Source organism: Trichechus manatus, unplaced genomic scaffold, assembly GCF_000243295.1.
Source record: "Trichechus manatus latirostris isolate Lorelei unplaced genomic scaffold, TriManLat1.0 scaffold00003, whole genome shotgun sequence".
Classification (NCBI taxonomy): domain Eukaryota; kingdom Metazoa; phylum Chordata; class Mammalia; order Sirenia; family Trichechidae; genus Trichechus; species Trichechus manatus.
In genome coordinates this window covers 35,055,157-35,072,146 of record NW_004443939.1, presented here as the reverse complement: position 1 = coordinate 35,072,146, position 16,990 = coordinate 35,055,157, and the positions used below count along the sequence as shown (strand labels likewise).

The window sequence follows — 16,990 nt, the reverse complement described above, 5'->3', positions numbered from 1 at the left end:
ATTTTTTGAAGAGACTCTTCCTTCCCTATTGAATGGATTTAGCACCCTAGTCAAAAATCAGTTGACCGTAGATGTATGGATTTATTTCTGGACTTCCACTTCTATTCTATTAGTCTATGTGTCTATTACTATACCAATACTAGGTTGTTTTAATTACTGTGGCTTTATAGTATGTTTTGAAATTAGCAAATGTGAGTCCTCCTATTTGATTCTTCTTCAAGATTGCTTCAGCTATTCATGGTCCTTTGTCCTTCCATATAAATTTGAGGATTGGCTTTTCCATTTCTGCAAAGAAGGCTGTTGGAATTTTGATGGAGATTCCATTAAATTTATAGATTACTTTGGGTAGTATTTACAGCTTAACTATATTAAGCCTTCCAATCCACGAACATGGAATGTTCTTCCATTTATTTATGTCTTCTTTGATTTCTTTTAGTAATGTTTTATAGTTTTCTGTGTATAAGCCTTTCACTTCCCTGGTTAAATTTATATCTAGGTACTTTATTCTTTTAGATGCTATTGTAAAGTGGTAATGTTTCCTTAATTTCCTTTTCCATGTGCTCTTTGTTGATGTATAGAAACCCAGTTGATTTTTGCATGTTGACTTGGTATCCTGTCACCTTGCTGAATTCATTTATTAGCTCTGATAGCCTTCTTGTGTATTCTTTGGGATTTTGAATCATGTCATCTGTCAAAGGGATAGTTTTAGTTCCTCTTTCCTGATCTGGATACCTTTTATTTATTTACTTTTCTAGCCTAATTGCTCTGGCTAGGACTTCCAGAATGATGCTGAATACTAGTTGTGTGAGTGGGCATTCCTGTCTTATTCCTGATCTTAATGGGAAAGTTCTCAGACTTTCTCGATTCAATATGATGTTAGCTCTAGGTTTTTCATAAATGCCCTTTATTATACTGAAGGATTTCCCTTCTATTCCCTTTATTATATTGAAGATTTTCCCTTCTATTCCTATCTTGTTGAGTGTTTTTATCATAAAAGGGTGTTGAATTTTGTCAAATACCTCTTCTGTATCGATTGAGATGATTATATGGTTCTTTGTTCTGTTAATGTGGTATATTACATTGATTGATTTTCTAACATTGAACCACACTTGCATTCCTAGCATAAATCTCACTTGATCATGGTGTATAATCCCTTTAATATGTTTTGAGATTCAGTTTGCTAACATTTTGTTGAGTATTTTTGCATCTATATTCACTAGGGACATTGGTCTGTAGTTGTGGTGTTTTTGTCTGGCTTTGGTAACAGGGTAATGCTCGCCTCATAAAATGAGTTAAAAAGTGTTTTCTGGAAAAGTTCAGTAGGATTGGAATCACTTATTCCATAAATATGTGGTAGAACTCACTAGTGAAGTATTCTGTTCTTGGACTTTTCTTTATTGGAGGTCTTTATTACAGATTCAATCTCTTAACTTGTTATGGGTCTGTTGAGATCCATTATTTCTTCTTGAGTCAATGGAGGGAGTTGACATGTTTCAAGGACTTTGTCCATTTCCTCTAAGTTAACTGATTTGTTGACATACAACTGTCCACAGTATTCCCTTACTATTCTTATTTCTGTGGGATTGGTTGTAATAACTCCACTTTCATTTCTAATTTTAGATATATGCATGTTCTCTTTTTCTTTGTCAGTCTTGCTGAGCTGCTCTGTCCTAGGTCTGTCTGCCCAGGTGTTTCAGCGCCTGCTGTGCACGCTACTCCTCTCCATCCTTGGCCCTACTGCTAATGCACTGCTACCTGTACTATGCCTACCACACCACTCTTTATCAGGACTCACGAGAACTCCCACTCACTTCGTGCTCACCTAGCCACTCTGTTCCAGGTCCAACTGTTCAAGTGTTTCCATCCATGCTGCATCCCTGGGTCTCTCTATTCCAGGCCCAGCTGTTCATGTACCATGGCACGAGCTTTGCCCAATGCATTGCTCTTTCCTGGGACTTAAACCAGAACGTCAGCCTGTGTTGTGCTCACTAAGGTACTCAGTCTCAGGTCTGGCTGCTCAAGAGTCTCAGCCCACACTGTGCCAGCTGGGCCTCTCTGTGCCAGGGCCAACTGTTCACGTACTGTGACCTGTGTTACACCCTGGGTCATTTACTAAGTGTCTGCTGGACGGTTCCCAGTCTTCTCTCTGCTGCGCTGGGAGAGGTAAGGGTGGAGGAACCCCTCAATCTGCCCAGGAGATCTGATTCTGGCTTCAGAGCCACAGGTTAATAGGCACCTTACTGTGTGCCCAAGATCCATTAGCCAGCTGGTGGTATAGGACAGTTCCCAAGTGTCCCTCTGCCGTACTCAGAGGTGTAGTGACTGGAGGTGCCCTGTCCCACCTGCCTAGGAGATTTGCTTTTAGTTTCAGAGCTAGAAGTTAGTAGGCTCCTTCTTGAGCCCGGGAGATTTCATGTGCCCACCAGCACTGTGTGTAGGCCACCAGGGTGCTGCCTGGTGGTGGCACCAGGATCTTCTCTACCATGCTGGGTGGGGAAGGGGCTGGGGGGCCTCAAAACGTCTGCCCAGGAGATCTGCTTTTGGCTTTGGAGACACAGGTTAGTGGGCTCCTTATTGTGTGCCCAAGATCTATTGCCAGCCAGTGGTGTGGGATGATTTGAAGAAGGCTGTGCTGAGAGGGGGAGGGGCTAGAGGCACTCTTCCCATCTGTTCAAGAGATTCACCCTTGGTTTCAGAACCAGAGGATACCAGACCCCTTCCTGTGCCACAGAGATTTGTGCACCCACTGTCGGTGTGGGTCACCTGCTGGATAGTTGCTGGGCAGCTCTTGGGCCTCACCTTACTCTAACGCTCCCTACACTGTCTGCTCTGGGAATTTGCTTCTGGTTTTGGAGCCCAAGGTTAAGAGGCCCGTTCCTGTGTGCCTGAGAACCATACACCCAACAGCATTGTGTGTAGGTTGCTGGATGGCTACCTGGGTGTCCCGCTGGAAAAGGGAATGGCAGGGACAGTGGAAGAGCTGCTTCCCCTTACTTTATGATTTCTCCTGGTTTTTATTCATTTCTCAGTTCCTTATTGCTATTTCTTGTCCATCATTTCTGACTTTTTATAGACCTTTGTAACAGATTCTAGTTACTTTTATTGATGTTCTTGAGGAGAAGGTTGGGGTTTACAATTTATTCACAATGCCATCTTCCCAGAAGTCTCTGATTATAGCATGTGCTAATGTTTGAACAATCATTCCAAATCAGTTTATGAAAGAATTATGTATTTACTTAATTAGTGTGCAACAAAAAGGTTGGCACAAGTACACAGGTATGCTGGGGTCCTCAAGACTACTCCCGTGTTTGGTGATTTGTTTGAAGGGCTCACAGGGCTTAGCATGTAGTTGTATTCACAGCTAAGATTTACTACAGTGAAAGGATAAAAAGTCAAGTCAGCAAATGGAAAGGCTCAAGGGGAGAAGTATGGAGGAAACCAGGCACAAGCTTCAAAGAGTCTTCTTCTAGTAATGTCACTCAAGATGCACTTAATTGCTTCTGCAACAAATTTGTGACAACTCATGTGAAATGTTGTCTACCAGGGAAGTTCATTAGACTTAGTGTCCAAGGTTTTTATTAGGGGCTGGTCACATATACACCAAAATTCCAGACTCCCAGAAGGAAAGCAGGTGTTCAGCCTAAACCATATTGTTTGCATAGTTTAGACAAAGTAAACTACCCTTATCAGTTAGAGAATAGTGAAAACACTCTCAAAATCCAATTTCCCAGATGCCAGCCTAGTGTCAACCTTGAAAGCAGGTCTTTCTAAAGACAGCAGTCTTAGGCCTGCTATGTTAAAACTGTTTTCTACACAATAGCCTCAACAAATAACAACTAGACTTTTAAATAATGAATTTATTATATTTTCTCTACAGAAACTATAATTTTATTTGTCATTTTAACTACCTTTAAGGTACAGAAAGGGCGCTACATTATAAAGTGATTTGATTAAAGTTATATAATCATTTGGAAGTTTAGCTCAAGAGTTTAGTTATTTCCCTCATGCTCTGCATCCAATCACTCAGCAAATTTCACTGGTACTACTACCAAAATACTTCCAGCATCTGGCACATTCCACCTTCTCCACTGCTCCATCGTCTAGTCAATCCACTACTATCTAGAGAGCTGCTCCTCTACAGGCTATACTTCATAAAACAGACATTCTGATCTTCCTAAAATATTTTTCAAATCATGTAAATCCCTACTTTAAAATCTTTCAATGGCTTCCCACCTTACTTAGAAGAAAATTCAAACTTCTTGACTTGGCCTATCTGTCCCCTGCTAAGCTTTATGATTCTGTCTCCCTCTACATCTCTCCTTGTTTACCATGCTGCAGTCTCACTGGCCTTACTTCAGGTCCTTAATACCACAAGCTGATCCCTGTCTCCAGACCTTGACATTTAGTGCTCCTTCTGTTTAGACTGCTTTTGCTCTAGCTGTTTATATGCCTTCCTCCTCATGATTCAAATTTTCTCTCAGATATCTCCTCAGAAATACCTTTCTTGAACACTCTAGCTAAGCATTTCTCCCCTGCCCTTTACTACACTCTTTTAATTGGCTTCTCGGCTCTAATCAGTACCTAATATTTTCTTATTTGTTTATTGTCTACCTCTTCCCATCAGAAAGCAAACTCCTTAAGGGCAGGATTATGTCTATCTTGTTCACTGAGGTATTTAAAACAATGCCTGGCACATAGTAGACTCAATAAATATTTGATGGTTCATACATACCTTTTATTTTGAAACATTCCTGTTTAGATAGAAAGTGACTGATCATTCCTATTTTATAAACAGAGAGTGAGACACAAAGAAGAGAAATAACTTGTCTAAGTAAAATATTGATCTGATGCTAGAATCCAGGTTCTATTATTTCTAGTCCATTGCTTAAATTTGTCTGATAAAACCACCTTTGAACATGACCAAGTGCTGAGTCCTTGCCACCACTACCAGGATAACAGTTTAACATCATGAAGCAGAACCTTCAAACAAAAATCTCCTGACATTGTTTGTGACCTTCTGTCAGTTCCAGTACTGAAACAATTTTGTTATAAATTGAGAATCCTAAAACCAGCTAATTCCATATATACCTTTTATTCTTATATAATTCTCAAACACAACCCAAAATGCAGGCCTCTCAAATTTAACATCTCCCAAGCCATTATGCTATGCTTCTCCACCCTAGCTCATCTCTCCATTTCCACCAGTCCTAACAACACTGTTTCTAATTCTATTGCTAGAAAACCACTTGCTTTTTTTCTTTCTTCGTTTCTCCCTTATTCCCTCCTTCCCTCTCTTCTTTCGTTCCTTCCTTCAGTTTAGCAAGGCAGACACACATACCAAAAAATTAAGCACCTAGGGGAGTCTAAGGTAATCAAAGAAAGGTTCCAGAATAAATTATATTTAAGTTGAGCTTGAATGACAGTAGGAAATAGGCAGGTGGACTAGGAAAGAGGGAGTGGGAAGAGAAGATAGGAAGAGAAGTAGACTGCAGAGGGAAAAGTATGCCTGAAGGCCTAGAGCCAAGAGGAAGTACACTTCAGACCCTAGCACATCTAACACGTTTTCCTGAAAACCTTTCTTGATCTGTTCCATCTAATTTAGGTGTTCTTTTCATGTATACTTACCCATAGAATCCTGTAATTCCTTTATTACAGCATTCATCAGCATGTATCATTACTGCCTAACTTGATTATCATTTCCCCACTGGTCTGTAAGCTCTACGAAGGCAGAGACAAGACTGTGTCTGCCTATCAGTGTCTCTTCAGCCCCTAGAACAGTGGCTGGATTTAATAGGCACTTAATAAATAACTATTTAATAAATGAATAGAAGGAATAAACAAATAAATGAATATAAGTATAACAAACTTGTAAATTTTAATTAAAAAAAAAACCCTAAGTAAAGCATCTTGTTTTTATTGTATAAAACTAAGAACTAAACAATGATTTCATGTTTTCTATACTGAACTTAGCTAAGTCAGGTAACACTTATAACCATATGGTAAAATAGTAAACATTAATTTTAACTTTATTATTCCAAAAGTATTGATTTTGTTATGGATTAAATTGTGTCCTCCCAAAATATGTGTTGTCAATCCTAACCTCTATGCCTCTGGTTATAATCCCATTTAGGAATGGATTGTTTTTGTTACGTTAATGAGGTAGGATTAGTGTAGGGTGTATTTTGAGCCAATCTCTTTTGAGATATAAAAGAGATTAAATAAGCAAGCAGAGCAGAGATGGGGAAAGAGAGATGCCAAGCCACATGAAGACTGACCAGGAGAAGAAGCTCAGAAACGACAATGCCCTTCCTCCAGAGTCGACACAAAGAGAAAACCTTCCCCTAGAGCCGGTACCCCAAATTGGACTTCTAGCCTCCTAAACTGTGAGAAAATAAATTTTTGTTAAAGCCATCCACTTGTGATATTTCTTTTATAGCTGCACTAGATAACTTAGACAAATTCTATAAAACTTCAGTTTACTTTTATTGTGATAAAATATACACAATAAACTTTACCATGATATCGCTTCAATTTGCTTTGTTCAAATAGCCTGTCAACTTTTTTTATTAGTTCTTCTCTAATTCTCTCCAGATATCTTCTTTCTTCCTTTACTTGTTTCATTTGTTCAATAATCTTCTCTCCTAAAGAGATTATAACCCATACTCATCAATGTTTGGAAGTTACAGATAGTTAATCTCTCAAAATACGGACTGTAAAACTTAAAAGGAAAGGGCCTAAAACAGCAAAAATAATTTTCACCCAAGGTTTTCTTGAAGCAGTATAACATTTACCACTATGAAAATGCTGAGAAGTTGAGAAGTCATTTCCCTTTCTAAGAAGGGATACATAAGGGGATTTATAAAATGCACAGTTCAGGGCATATTCCAGTTGTCTCTTCCCTACTTACATATATGTGTAGAAACTCCAATAATTATGCTTACACTTTTTGTTTTAGTGCTTTGGGAAAATTTATCTTGGGCCCAAAGTTATTGTACTTGAATCTTAAATAGTATATTTATATTTTAGAGTATATTTTTCAAATGAAATAATATTAGTGACTAGACATACGCTATAATCAGTATTAAGTTCATATGATTTAATATTATTTAACTTTACCTCAGAGCCCTGGTGGCACAATGATCACCTGTACTTACATCTTTAATCATCATACTTACTCTCAATCTGTATTGAAGAGATATCAGTTATTCCTGGAGAAATAGCAGGTTGACAAGGAAGTGAGGGAAAATTAGTAAGATTGGGTAGGATGACACACTCTTTTTCACCTGTCTGTAAGCAAACATGAAAATCAGTAAGATATGATAGAGTGACACATTCTTTTTCACCTGTCTGTAAGCATTTGATAATGCACACCAACAATGCATGCTTTATTTACATGGTGGTAAACTCCCAAATTTGCATTTATAGTATATATTTGCTCTTGCACTCCAGCCTCTCCATTCCACTATTGTTGGACCTTTTACACAGATATTTTGAAGTAAAATCTTATAAAAATCCATTTTTTAACCAAAACATGATTTCCTTCCAAGATTTCTTATCTCAGTTACCTGCTATAACTTTTTAATTTTTTAAGATGGCTGTTGGCCAATTTATTTATTTTTTGTCCATTTGAATCAATTTTGATAATTTATATTTGCTTAGAAAGTCAGTAATTCTATCACATTATCAAATTTTAGAATAGCATTGTACATTTTATTCTTTTATATATCTTATCTTCTCTGTACTTCTGTTTACAATGCATTCGTCTTTCCTAATTTTTGTGTTTCTGTCCTTTTTTGATGAATTACCTTAAGCTTCATGAATGTTGATTCTTCTCCCAACACCACTTAACAGATCTTAAAATAATTTTCAACTTTGGTAGGTTTTTTAACTTTTGTAACTCATTAGTTTCAGCTTGTATCATCATTAAGCCCTTACTTCTGCTTTCTTTGTTTGCTTCATTATTCTTTTTCTAGCTTATTTTACTTTATTTTTCTTCGTAGGTTATAAGGTCAGGTTCTCAAAGGATAATGGCAGCCACTTAAATTAGAATCTCTCCACACCTCCTCCCAACTACCATAAAAGAAAAGCAAACAAAATTACCCATAGCTTATGCCTACATTATAATTAGGATACAGAATCCTACATAATTCACACGTAAATTGGGAAATAAACACCCTAGGCCAGCAAAGTGTGCTCAGGAGCTCACATCTGATCAGAGTCAGATGCAGACTACACATTAGAGAGGACTACACAGGTAGCAGGAGCCCTGGTGGTGCAGTGGTTAAGAGCTCAGCTGCTAACCAAAAGGTTGGCAATTTGAATCCACCAGTTACTCCTTGGAAACTCCATGGGGCAGTTCTACTGTGTCCTCTAGGGTCCCTATAAGTTGGAATGGACTCAACAGCTACAGGTTTGGTTTTTTGGTTTACAGAGGTGACACAGTAAACATTAACTAACCACAGTTTAGTCTGGAAGGAGAGGGCCCATCCTGGAATAGAAAAATACTTAAAGCAAGGATGAGACCCAGCAGATCAGAGCACTTTCTATGAGGGATCTAAAAGAAAGGGACTTGAAAAACACAGAGGATCAGGAGTAGGAATCTGGGAGGGCATAGCTTCTGGGAGAGAGAAAGCTGCATTGGAAGTACGAGGTGTCTTGGAGTCTTGGTGGTAAGAGAAAAAATGAAAGTGGCCAAGAGAAGAGCTCAGCTGAATGAAATAAATAGAAAAGAATCCAAAGAAAACAAATCCCACCTCCTAAGAAAGGCCCATACAGTATACATAAATAACTGCATTTCACTGAAGCAACAGAAGAGGGTGTTCTTGTCTAAGAAACAGAACAAGTCACCCAAACACTACTTCCTGTTCTTCTATAAGAGTACCTACTATTGTTGATTCAAAAAAGTCCAATACAAATAAGCATGAACAACATCTTCAAAATAACCTAGCATCTACACAAAGTTACTTGAGGGGAAGAACTAAAAAATGAGAACAACAACAAAAACTAGACAAAAAACAAACAAACAAAAAGCAGGTAACCATGAAGCACAGAAAATCTTAACACAACCCACCCAACATAGGTTAACTATAATTAAACAAACATTTGCAGATATTAAAGAACATCATGAATCAGAAATTTTAAAACTCAAAATAAAAAATATGAACACAACAGAAAGATGTGCAATGCAAGCTGGCCAAACTGAAAAAAGAAATTAAAGAAAAAACAAAATTGTCTGAGAAATGAATAAATTAGCAGGTGTCCAAGAGAGAACAGGTATGACCAAACATATAGTAAGGATAATATAGAACAGAAATAAAAGGTACCAAGAAAATGAAACCTAAATAAAGAAAGTAGTAAAATGGATCAGAGAGAAAGTGATGCTATAAAAGGTAAAGAAGATCTAAAATAAGACTAATTGTGGTCTCTGAGGGAGAAAAACAATAGAATAGAACTTGTATTTAAAACTATAATTAAAGACAACATTCCTGAAATAAAAGTAGTAGTGATTTTTATATTGAAAGTGCCTACTGTGTATTTAGAAACATGGATCTGCAATTCTCATTACCCTGATAAAAAGACTATTACACATTAAAAGAATCCTCTAGACTTCCAGGCGAAAAACACTTAAGTGATTTTACAAAGAAAAGCAAATTAGGTTGTCATCAGATGTCTGAATAGTAATGTATAAAACAAACATCAATAGAGCAACATTTAAAGAAACTCATGGTGAAAACGTGTAAGTCAAGGACTTCACAACCAATCAAACTATTCTTCAAGTGTCAAGGCTCTAGAGCAAGGACTAACAAATGTTTTCTGTTAAGGACCAGAGAATAAATAAATATTATAAATATATTATAAATATTTCTAATATTATAAATTACATAATATTATAGAACTATAAATATTATATAAATATTATAAATATTTAGGCTTTGCAGGCTACATATGGTCCCTGTCATATATTCTTTTTTTTTTTCTTTTTTATGACACTTTAAACATGTAAAAACTGTTCTTAGCTCATAGGCTTTACAAAACAGGCCACAGTTCGATCACCCCTGCTCTAAAGAAAATTTTAAACATGTAAGAAATAGGGACTATTGCACCCGGAGCTTTTCCTACTATAGGATGAGCTTCATGATTGAAAAGATGATTGAAAAATGTGTAAAATAACTACAGTAAGGGTAGAATATATTTAATTATTGATCTGAGACTAAAGCAAAGGTGAGGAGGACAAGAATAGAAGCATGTATGTAAATGTTTTATTCTTTGACAAAGTAGAAAAAACACCTCTAAAAATAAAGGAAAGGAAAAGGTAGGGAAAAAGGTAAAAGCAGAACTGGGTTTTTGATTGTCCTGGTTATAACAGGTAGTAGGCAGAGGAAAATTTTAGAGGTAAATCAAAAGCAGAAGCATAACTTTATTAAAAAAAAAAGAAAGAAAGACTAAGAATATTATCATAAATGTATTAGTATATAAAGCCAAAGACCGGAATAAAAATACAAACCTTTCTAAATATCAAAAGGAAAAAAGAAGAAAAAGAAATCGCATAGAAAAGACACACAGTTTTTAACTATAAGATAAAATAAAATGACAAATCTGAGACCAACATCAGTCCTGCCAATAATGTAAAAACAAACCAAAACCAACAATAATGGAAATGGGCATAATTCATCTACTAAATGAAAAAGATTTTTAGACTGGATCACAAAACAAAATCCAACTCTTGGCTGTACACAAGAGACATGTCTATAACAAAAGTGATAGAGAAAGGCTAAAAAAAGGAGAGAGGTGAAAGGTGCATCAGATATATGCACAAAATGAAAGCAGAGATTAATCTTTTATATGCAATCAGGGAGAATTCAAGAGCCCCGGAGCCACAGTGGTTAAAGTGCTTGGCTGCTAACTGAACGGTTGGTGGTTCGAACCCACCAGCTGCTCTGCGGGAGAGAGATGTGGCAATCTGCTTCTGTACAGATTTACAGCTTTGGAAACCCTATGGGGCAGTTCTATTCTGTCCTACAGGGTTGCTATGTGTCAGAATCGACTCAACAACAATGGGTTTGGTTTGGTTTTGGTAAGGGAGAATTCAGGCCAAAAAAGCATTAAGTGAGTCCAAAAACGATGCTTCATAATGCAAAGGTGATAATATTAACATTCACATAAGAACAACTCTGGGCCAAATAACATACAGAAACCTACATAAAACAGAAACCACAGGAGCTACAAAGATAAGCAGAAACACACTAATAACGGGAGATTCTAACACAGTAATCTTAATCTAAGACATAAAAATAGAGAATGTGGAGAAAACTAAGTAGGGATATGGAATACTTAACATAATCAGCAAGGCAGAGTTTATGTATATGTATCAAGCTCTATACCCTGATTCCAGAGAAGACATCTTCTTTTCAAATGAGCTTGTAACATTTATAAAAAGTAATTACAAATTAACCCCAGAGAAAACCTCAATACTTTCTATAAAGTAGAAATAATATAAACAGCACACACTGATTAAAATAAAAGCTACAAAATTTTTTAAAAAGAAAAAAAATTAAAATGCACTTTCATCTGAAAATTAAAATAAACAATCAAACAACTTCTTGGAATTCAAACCGGAAATACTAACAAAAATTGTACAGTTTCTAAGAAATAATAAGAAAAACACCACACATCAGAATCTTTACAATAATTAGAAGAGTTATCAGAAGAATATTCATAGTCTTAAATACATCAATAAAAATAAGAGTTGAAAATATGTTGTTAGGTGCTGTCCAGTTGGTTCCAACCCATAGTGACCCTATGTACAACAGAACGAAACACTGCCCGGGCCCAGTCCTTCGCCATCACCACAACGGTATGTTTGAGCCCATTGTTGCGATCACCGTGTCAATCCATCTCATTGAGGGTCTTCCTCTTTTTCAATGACCCTTTTCTTTACCATGTATGATGTCCTTCTCCAGGCACTGGTCCCTCCTGACTACATGCCCAAAGTACATGTGACAAAATCTCACCATCCTTTGGTGAGGAGGGAAAAACACTAAATAGACAATAGATAAGTGGTAACTTTGGTGAAGGGTAAGACAGTACACAATACTGGGGAAGCTAGCACAGCTTGACCAAGGCAAGGTCATGGAAGCTCCAGAAACACATCCAAACTCCCTGAGGGACTGAATTACTGGGCTGAGGGCTGGGGACCATGGTCTCGGGTAACATCTAGCTCAATTGGTATAACAGTTTGTAAAGAAAACGTTCTACATCTACTTTGATGAGCAGCGTCTGGGGTCTTAAAAGTTTGTGAATGGCTATCTAAGGTACTCTACCGGTCTCACCCCATCTGGAGCAAGGAAGAATGAAGAAAACTAAAGACACAACGGAAAGATTAGTCCAAAGGACTAACGGACCACAAGTACCACAGCCTCCACCAGACTGAGCCCAGCACAACTAGATGGTGCCTGGCTCCCACGAATGACTGCTCTGACAGGGATCAAAATAGAGGGTTCCAGACAAACACCAGACTCTGGTTTGACAGAGACTGGAGAAACCCTGAGAGTATGGCCCCCAAACACCCTTTTAACTCAGTACCGAAGTCACTACTGAGGTTCACCTTTCAGCCAAAGACTAGACAGGCCCATAAAACAAAATGAGACTAAATGGGCACACCAGCCCAGGGGCAAGGACAAGGAGGCAGGAGAGGAAAGGAAAGCTGGTAAGGCGAAACCGAAGGTCGAGAAGGGGAGACTGTTGACATGTTGTAGGGTTGGCAACCAATGTCACAAAACAATATGTGTATTAATTGTTTAACGAGAAACTAACTTGCTCTGTAAACCTTCATTTAAGTACAATAAACTATATATATGTATACACACATATACATATATACATATATAAAAATCTCACTATCCTTCCTTCTAAGCAGCATTTTGGCTCTACTTCTTCCAAAACATGTTTGTTCATTCTTCTGGTAGTCCATGATATATTCAATAATCTTCGCTAACACCATAATTCAAAGGCATCAATTCTTCTTTGCTCTTCCTTATTCATTGTCAGTTTTCCCACGCATATGAGGCGATCGAAAATACTATGGCTTGGGTCAGGTGCACCGAGTCCTCAAAGTGACATCTTTGCCTTTTATTAACACTTTAAAGAGTTCTTTTGCAGCACATTTGCCCAATGCAATACGTCTTCATTTGATTTCTTGACTCCTGCGTCCATAGGTGTTGATTGTAGACCCAAGTAAAAAGAAATCCTTGACAACTTCAATATTTTCTTCATTTATCATGATGTTGCTTATTGGTCCAGTTGTGAAGATTTCTGTTTTCTTTATTTGAGGTACAATCCATACTAAGGCTGTAGTCTTTCATCTTGATCAGTAAATGCTTCAAGTCCTCTCCACTTTCAGCAAGCAAGGTTGTATTATCTGCATATCGCAGGTTGTTAATGCGTCTTCCTTCAATCCTGATGCCACATTCTTCTTCATGTAGTCCAGCTTCTCGGATTATTTGCTCAGCATACAGATTGAATAGGTATGGTGAAAGGATACAACCCTGACACACACCTTTCCTGATTTTAAACCATGAAGTATCCCAATGTTCTGTTCAAATGACTTCCTTTTGGTCTATGTACAGGTTCCGCACAAGCACTACTAAGTATTCTGGAATTCTCATTCTTTGCAATGTTAACCATAATTTGCTATGATCCACACAGTCGAATGCCTTTGGGTAGTCAATAAAACACATGTAAACATATTTCTGGTATTTTCTGCTTTCAGCCAAGATTCCTCTGACATCAGCAATGATATCCCTCATTCCATACCCTCTTCTGAATCTGGCTTGAATTTCTGGCAGTTCCCTGTCGATGTACTGCTGCTATCATTTTTGAATTATCTTCAGCAAAATTTTACCTGTGTGGGATATTAATGATATTGTTCAGTAATTTCCACATTCTTTGGGTCACCTTTCTTTAGAATGGACACAAATATGGATCTCTTCCAGTCAGCTGGCTAGGTAGCTGTCTTCCAAATTTCTTGGCAGAGATGAGTAAACACCTCCAAACCATTTGTTGAAACATCTCAATTGGTATTCCATCAATTCCTTTTTGCCAGTGCCTTCTGTGCAGCTTAGATTTCTTCCCTCAGTAGCATCAGTTCATCTGTTACCTCCTGAAATGGTTGAGTGTCAACCAATTCTTTTTTCTGTTATCCCCCCCGTTCTGGTACTCCAATCACTTGTAGGTTATTCCTCTTGATAGAGTTCCACATAATTCTTAGGGTTTCTTCATTTTTTTTAATCCTTTTATCTGATTTTTCCTCAAATAAGTTGGTGTCAAGTGCTTTATCTTCAATCTCACTAATTTTGACTTCCATTGCCTCAATTCTGCTCCTATGACTTTCTATTGAGTCGTCTAATTCTGACATTTTATTGTTAATCTTCTGGATTTCTGATTGCTGTCTCTCTGTGGATTCTTGCAGCCTGTTAAATTTGTCATTATGCTTTTCTCTAATCTTTTTAATTTCCTCTATTACATGTTCTCTGTTTTGCATAATTTCCTTCCTAATTTCCTGAAGAGTTCTCTATGTTAATCTTTTGTATTCTGCCTCTGGTAATTCCAAGAAATTTTCCTCCTCTGGAAAATTTCCAGATTCTTTATTTTGGGAGCTTGCTGAAGCCATCATGGATTGCCTCTTTATGTGATTTGATATTCACTGTTGTTTCCAAGCCATCAATAAGTTATTATATTTATTTTATGTTTGCTTACTGTGTCCTAGCTTCTTATTTTGTTTTAATATGCCCAAATAGGCTGCTCATATGAGCTATTGATTATTGGCACCTTTGAAGCTCTAATGTCCTGCCACCAGGTAGTTAGATCTGTTACTAGGTATGTGAGCTCAGGAGTCCGCCCACTCCTTCTGTATGGATTCAGCTCAGGTGCCCAGTTAGATAGCCACCAAGTGTGTGGTGTAGGCTCTCACTTACAGTCCTAGACAGGCATGGGTGATTGGTATAGGCACAGGCATCTGTCTGCAGCCGGGGGACACACTGTGAGCAAGGCAGGGGGCTGACGGCTGCCCCTGAGTGTCCAGGAGGAAGGCGTACCCCTGTTCCCTACAGCACGTAGGTGGGTGGGTTTTGCAGCCAGACTATGAGCACCTAATGCAGTTGGTTGTAAGGACTAGGGGGCACCTCTTATTCATGGGCCCCTATCGCAGGTGGCTAGGTGGCGTGGGTGGAGTCACCAGTCCTCAGGCCCCTGATGTGGGTAGGTGAAGACCTTGCTTAATGGGTAGAGCAGTGTCAAATGTCAAGAACCTGTCACTTCACAGCTGAAACAGTTGAAGTTAGAGTTCTGGTATATACTGTGTTGTACTGCGGTAATGAGGGCCTACACTGTTGAGATGGGCCCACACAAGTCTATGCAGGGGGAAAGGCACTTAAAGTCCATGGAACCCTTATGCCTGTGCCTAGGCAAAGGAGCTGTGCCTACCCTGGGTTCCTGGCTTAGGGAAGCCGGCAGTTTATTTTTTCCTGTTTGTTAATTTGTTCACTCTCCAAGGCAGGGAGAATGGTTCCGGGCGTGTGACGGATCCTACTTCTGGCCCAGGGAACTCAGCAATTGCTGAAGCCGGTCCAGGACCCAGTGCAGAGCAGGGAGCAAGAAGGTAAATGGGGGAGAGGTTTTTCCCTAAGGGGGATGTTTTTGATCTGTGCGGTAGGCTGTACGCAATTACTTATCTTTCGCCGGATCGAGGGCTGCTTCTCACTGGTTCTGGGTGGCCGTGTAGACTCTCAGAGGCTGGGTCTCTCCTGGTGAGGAAAATGTGCCTTCCCAGCACAGCTGCTTGCCTGCCTCACCGCTCACCCCCAAGCTGATCAGGCCTGAAGGGCTCAGGCTCTCGCCGGGTCAGGTCTGGCAACTCCTCGCTGCTTCCGAACCATCTCTCCCTCCCCCTGCTACTCAGTCTGGTTCCTCAACTCTGCCTTTGATGTTCAGGGCTCCCAGATTGCCATACATAATCGAATCACTTGTTTTTTCAGATCTTTGCTGTAAGAGGTCCCACCAGAAGCATCTGACTACTCCGCCATCTTGGCACCGTCTCTCGACCAATTCTTTTTGATATAGTGACTGAAGATACACATCCACAAAAGAAAAAAAAAACACGTCCACAAATATCCAGGCTACAGAACTGTTGGATAAATGGAGTTACAGAACTGTTTCAAAAAATGGAGTAGTATGCATCTTTTAAAAAATAATGGGGAAGATCTCAGTAGATGATGTGAAGTGATATGCAGGATAACCTGTTAAGTAAAAAAAATAAAACAAGGTGCAGAACAATGTATATAGTATGTAATAAAAGAGAGGAATTATGTTAAGAAAGCCTCACAACTGAACCAATAAGCAACACCATGATAAACAGAAAATACTGAAGTTGTCAAGGATTTCCTTTCATTTGGATCCACAATCAACGTCCATGGAAGCAGCAGTCAAGAAATCAAACGATGTATTGCATTGGACAAATCTACTGCAAAAGACCTCTTTAGAGTGTTCAAAAGCAAAGATGTTACTTTGAGGACTAAGGTGTACCTGACTCAAGCCATGGTATTTTTAATATGCCTCATATGCATATGGAAGCTGGACAATGAATAGGAAGACCGAAGAAGAATTGATGCCTTTGCGTTATGGTGTTGATGAAGAATACTGAATATACCATGGACTGCTAGAATAATGAACAAGTATGTCTTGGAAGAAGTACAGCCAGAGAGCTCCTTGGAAGTGAGCATGGCGAGAGTTCATCTCACGTACTTTGGACATGTTATCAGGATGACCAGTGCCTGAAGAAGGACATCACGCTTTTAAAGTAGAGGGTCAGCAAAAAAGAGGAAGACCCTCAACAAGATAGACTGACACAGTGGTTTAAATAATGGGCTCAAGCATGACAGTGATTGTGAGGATGGCACAGGACTAGGCAGTGTTTCATTCTGTTGTACATAGGGTT

General features: G+C 38.6%; 1 protein-coding gene across 2 annotated transcripts in view; it reads right to left on the bottom strand.

Annotated features, from left to right (window-relative positions):
* The window catches only part of SPATA1 (spermatogenesis associated 1), a 120,845-nt gene that overhangs the window by 45,920 nt on the left and 57,935 nt on the right, over positions 1–16,990 (bottom strand). For both annotated transcript variants that reach the window (XM_004369142.2, XM_023731507.1), the window contains exons 9-10: positions 7,176–7,287; positions 6,516–6,641 (exon numbers count right to left, since the gene is read on the bottom strand). In XM_004369142.2, coding sequence (XP_004369199.2) covers positions 6,516–6,641; positions 7,176–7,287 — 238 coding nt within the window. The remainder of the gene's footprint in view (positions 1–6,515; positions 6,642–7,175; positions 7,288–16,990) is intronic.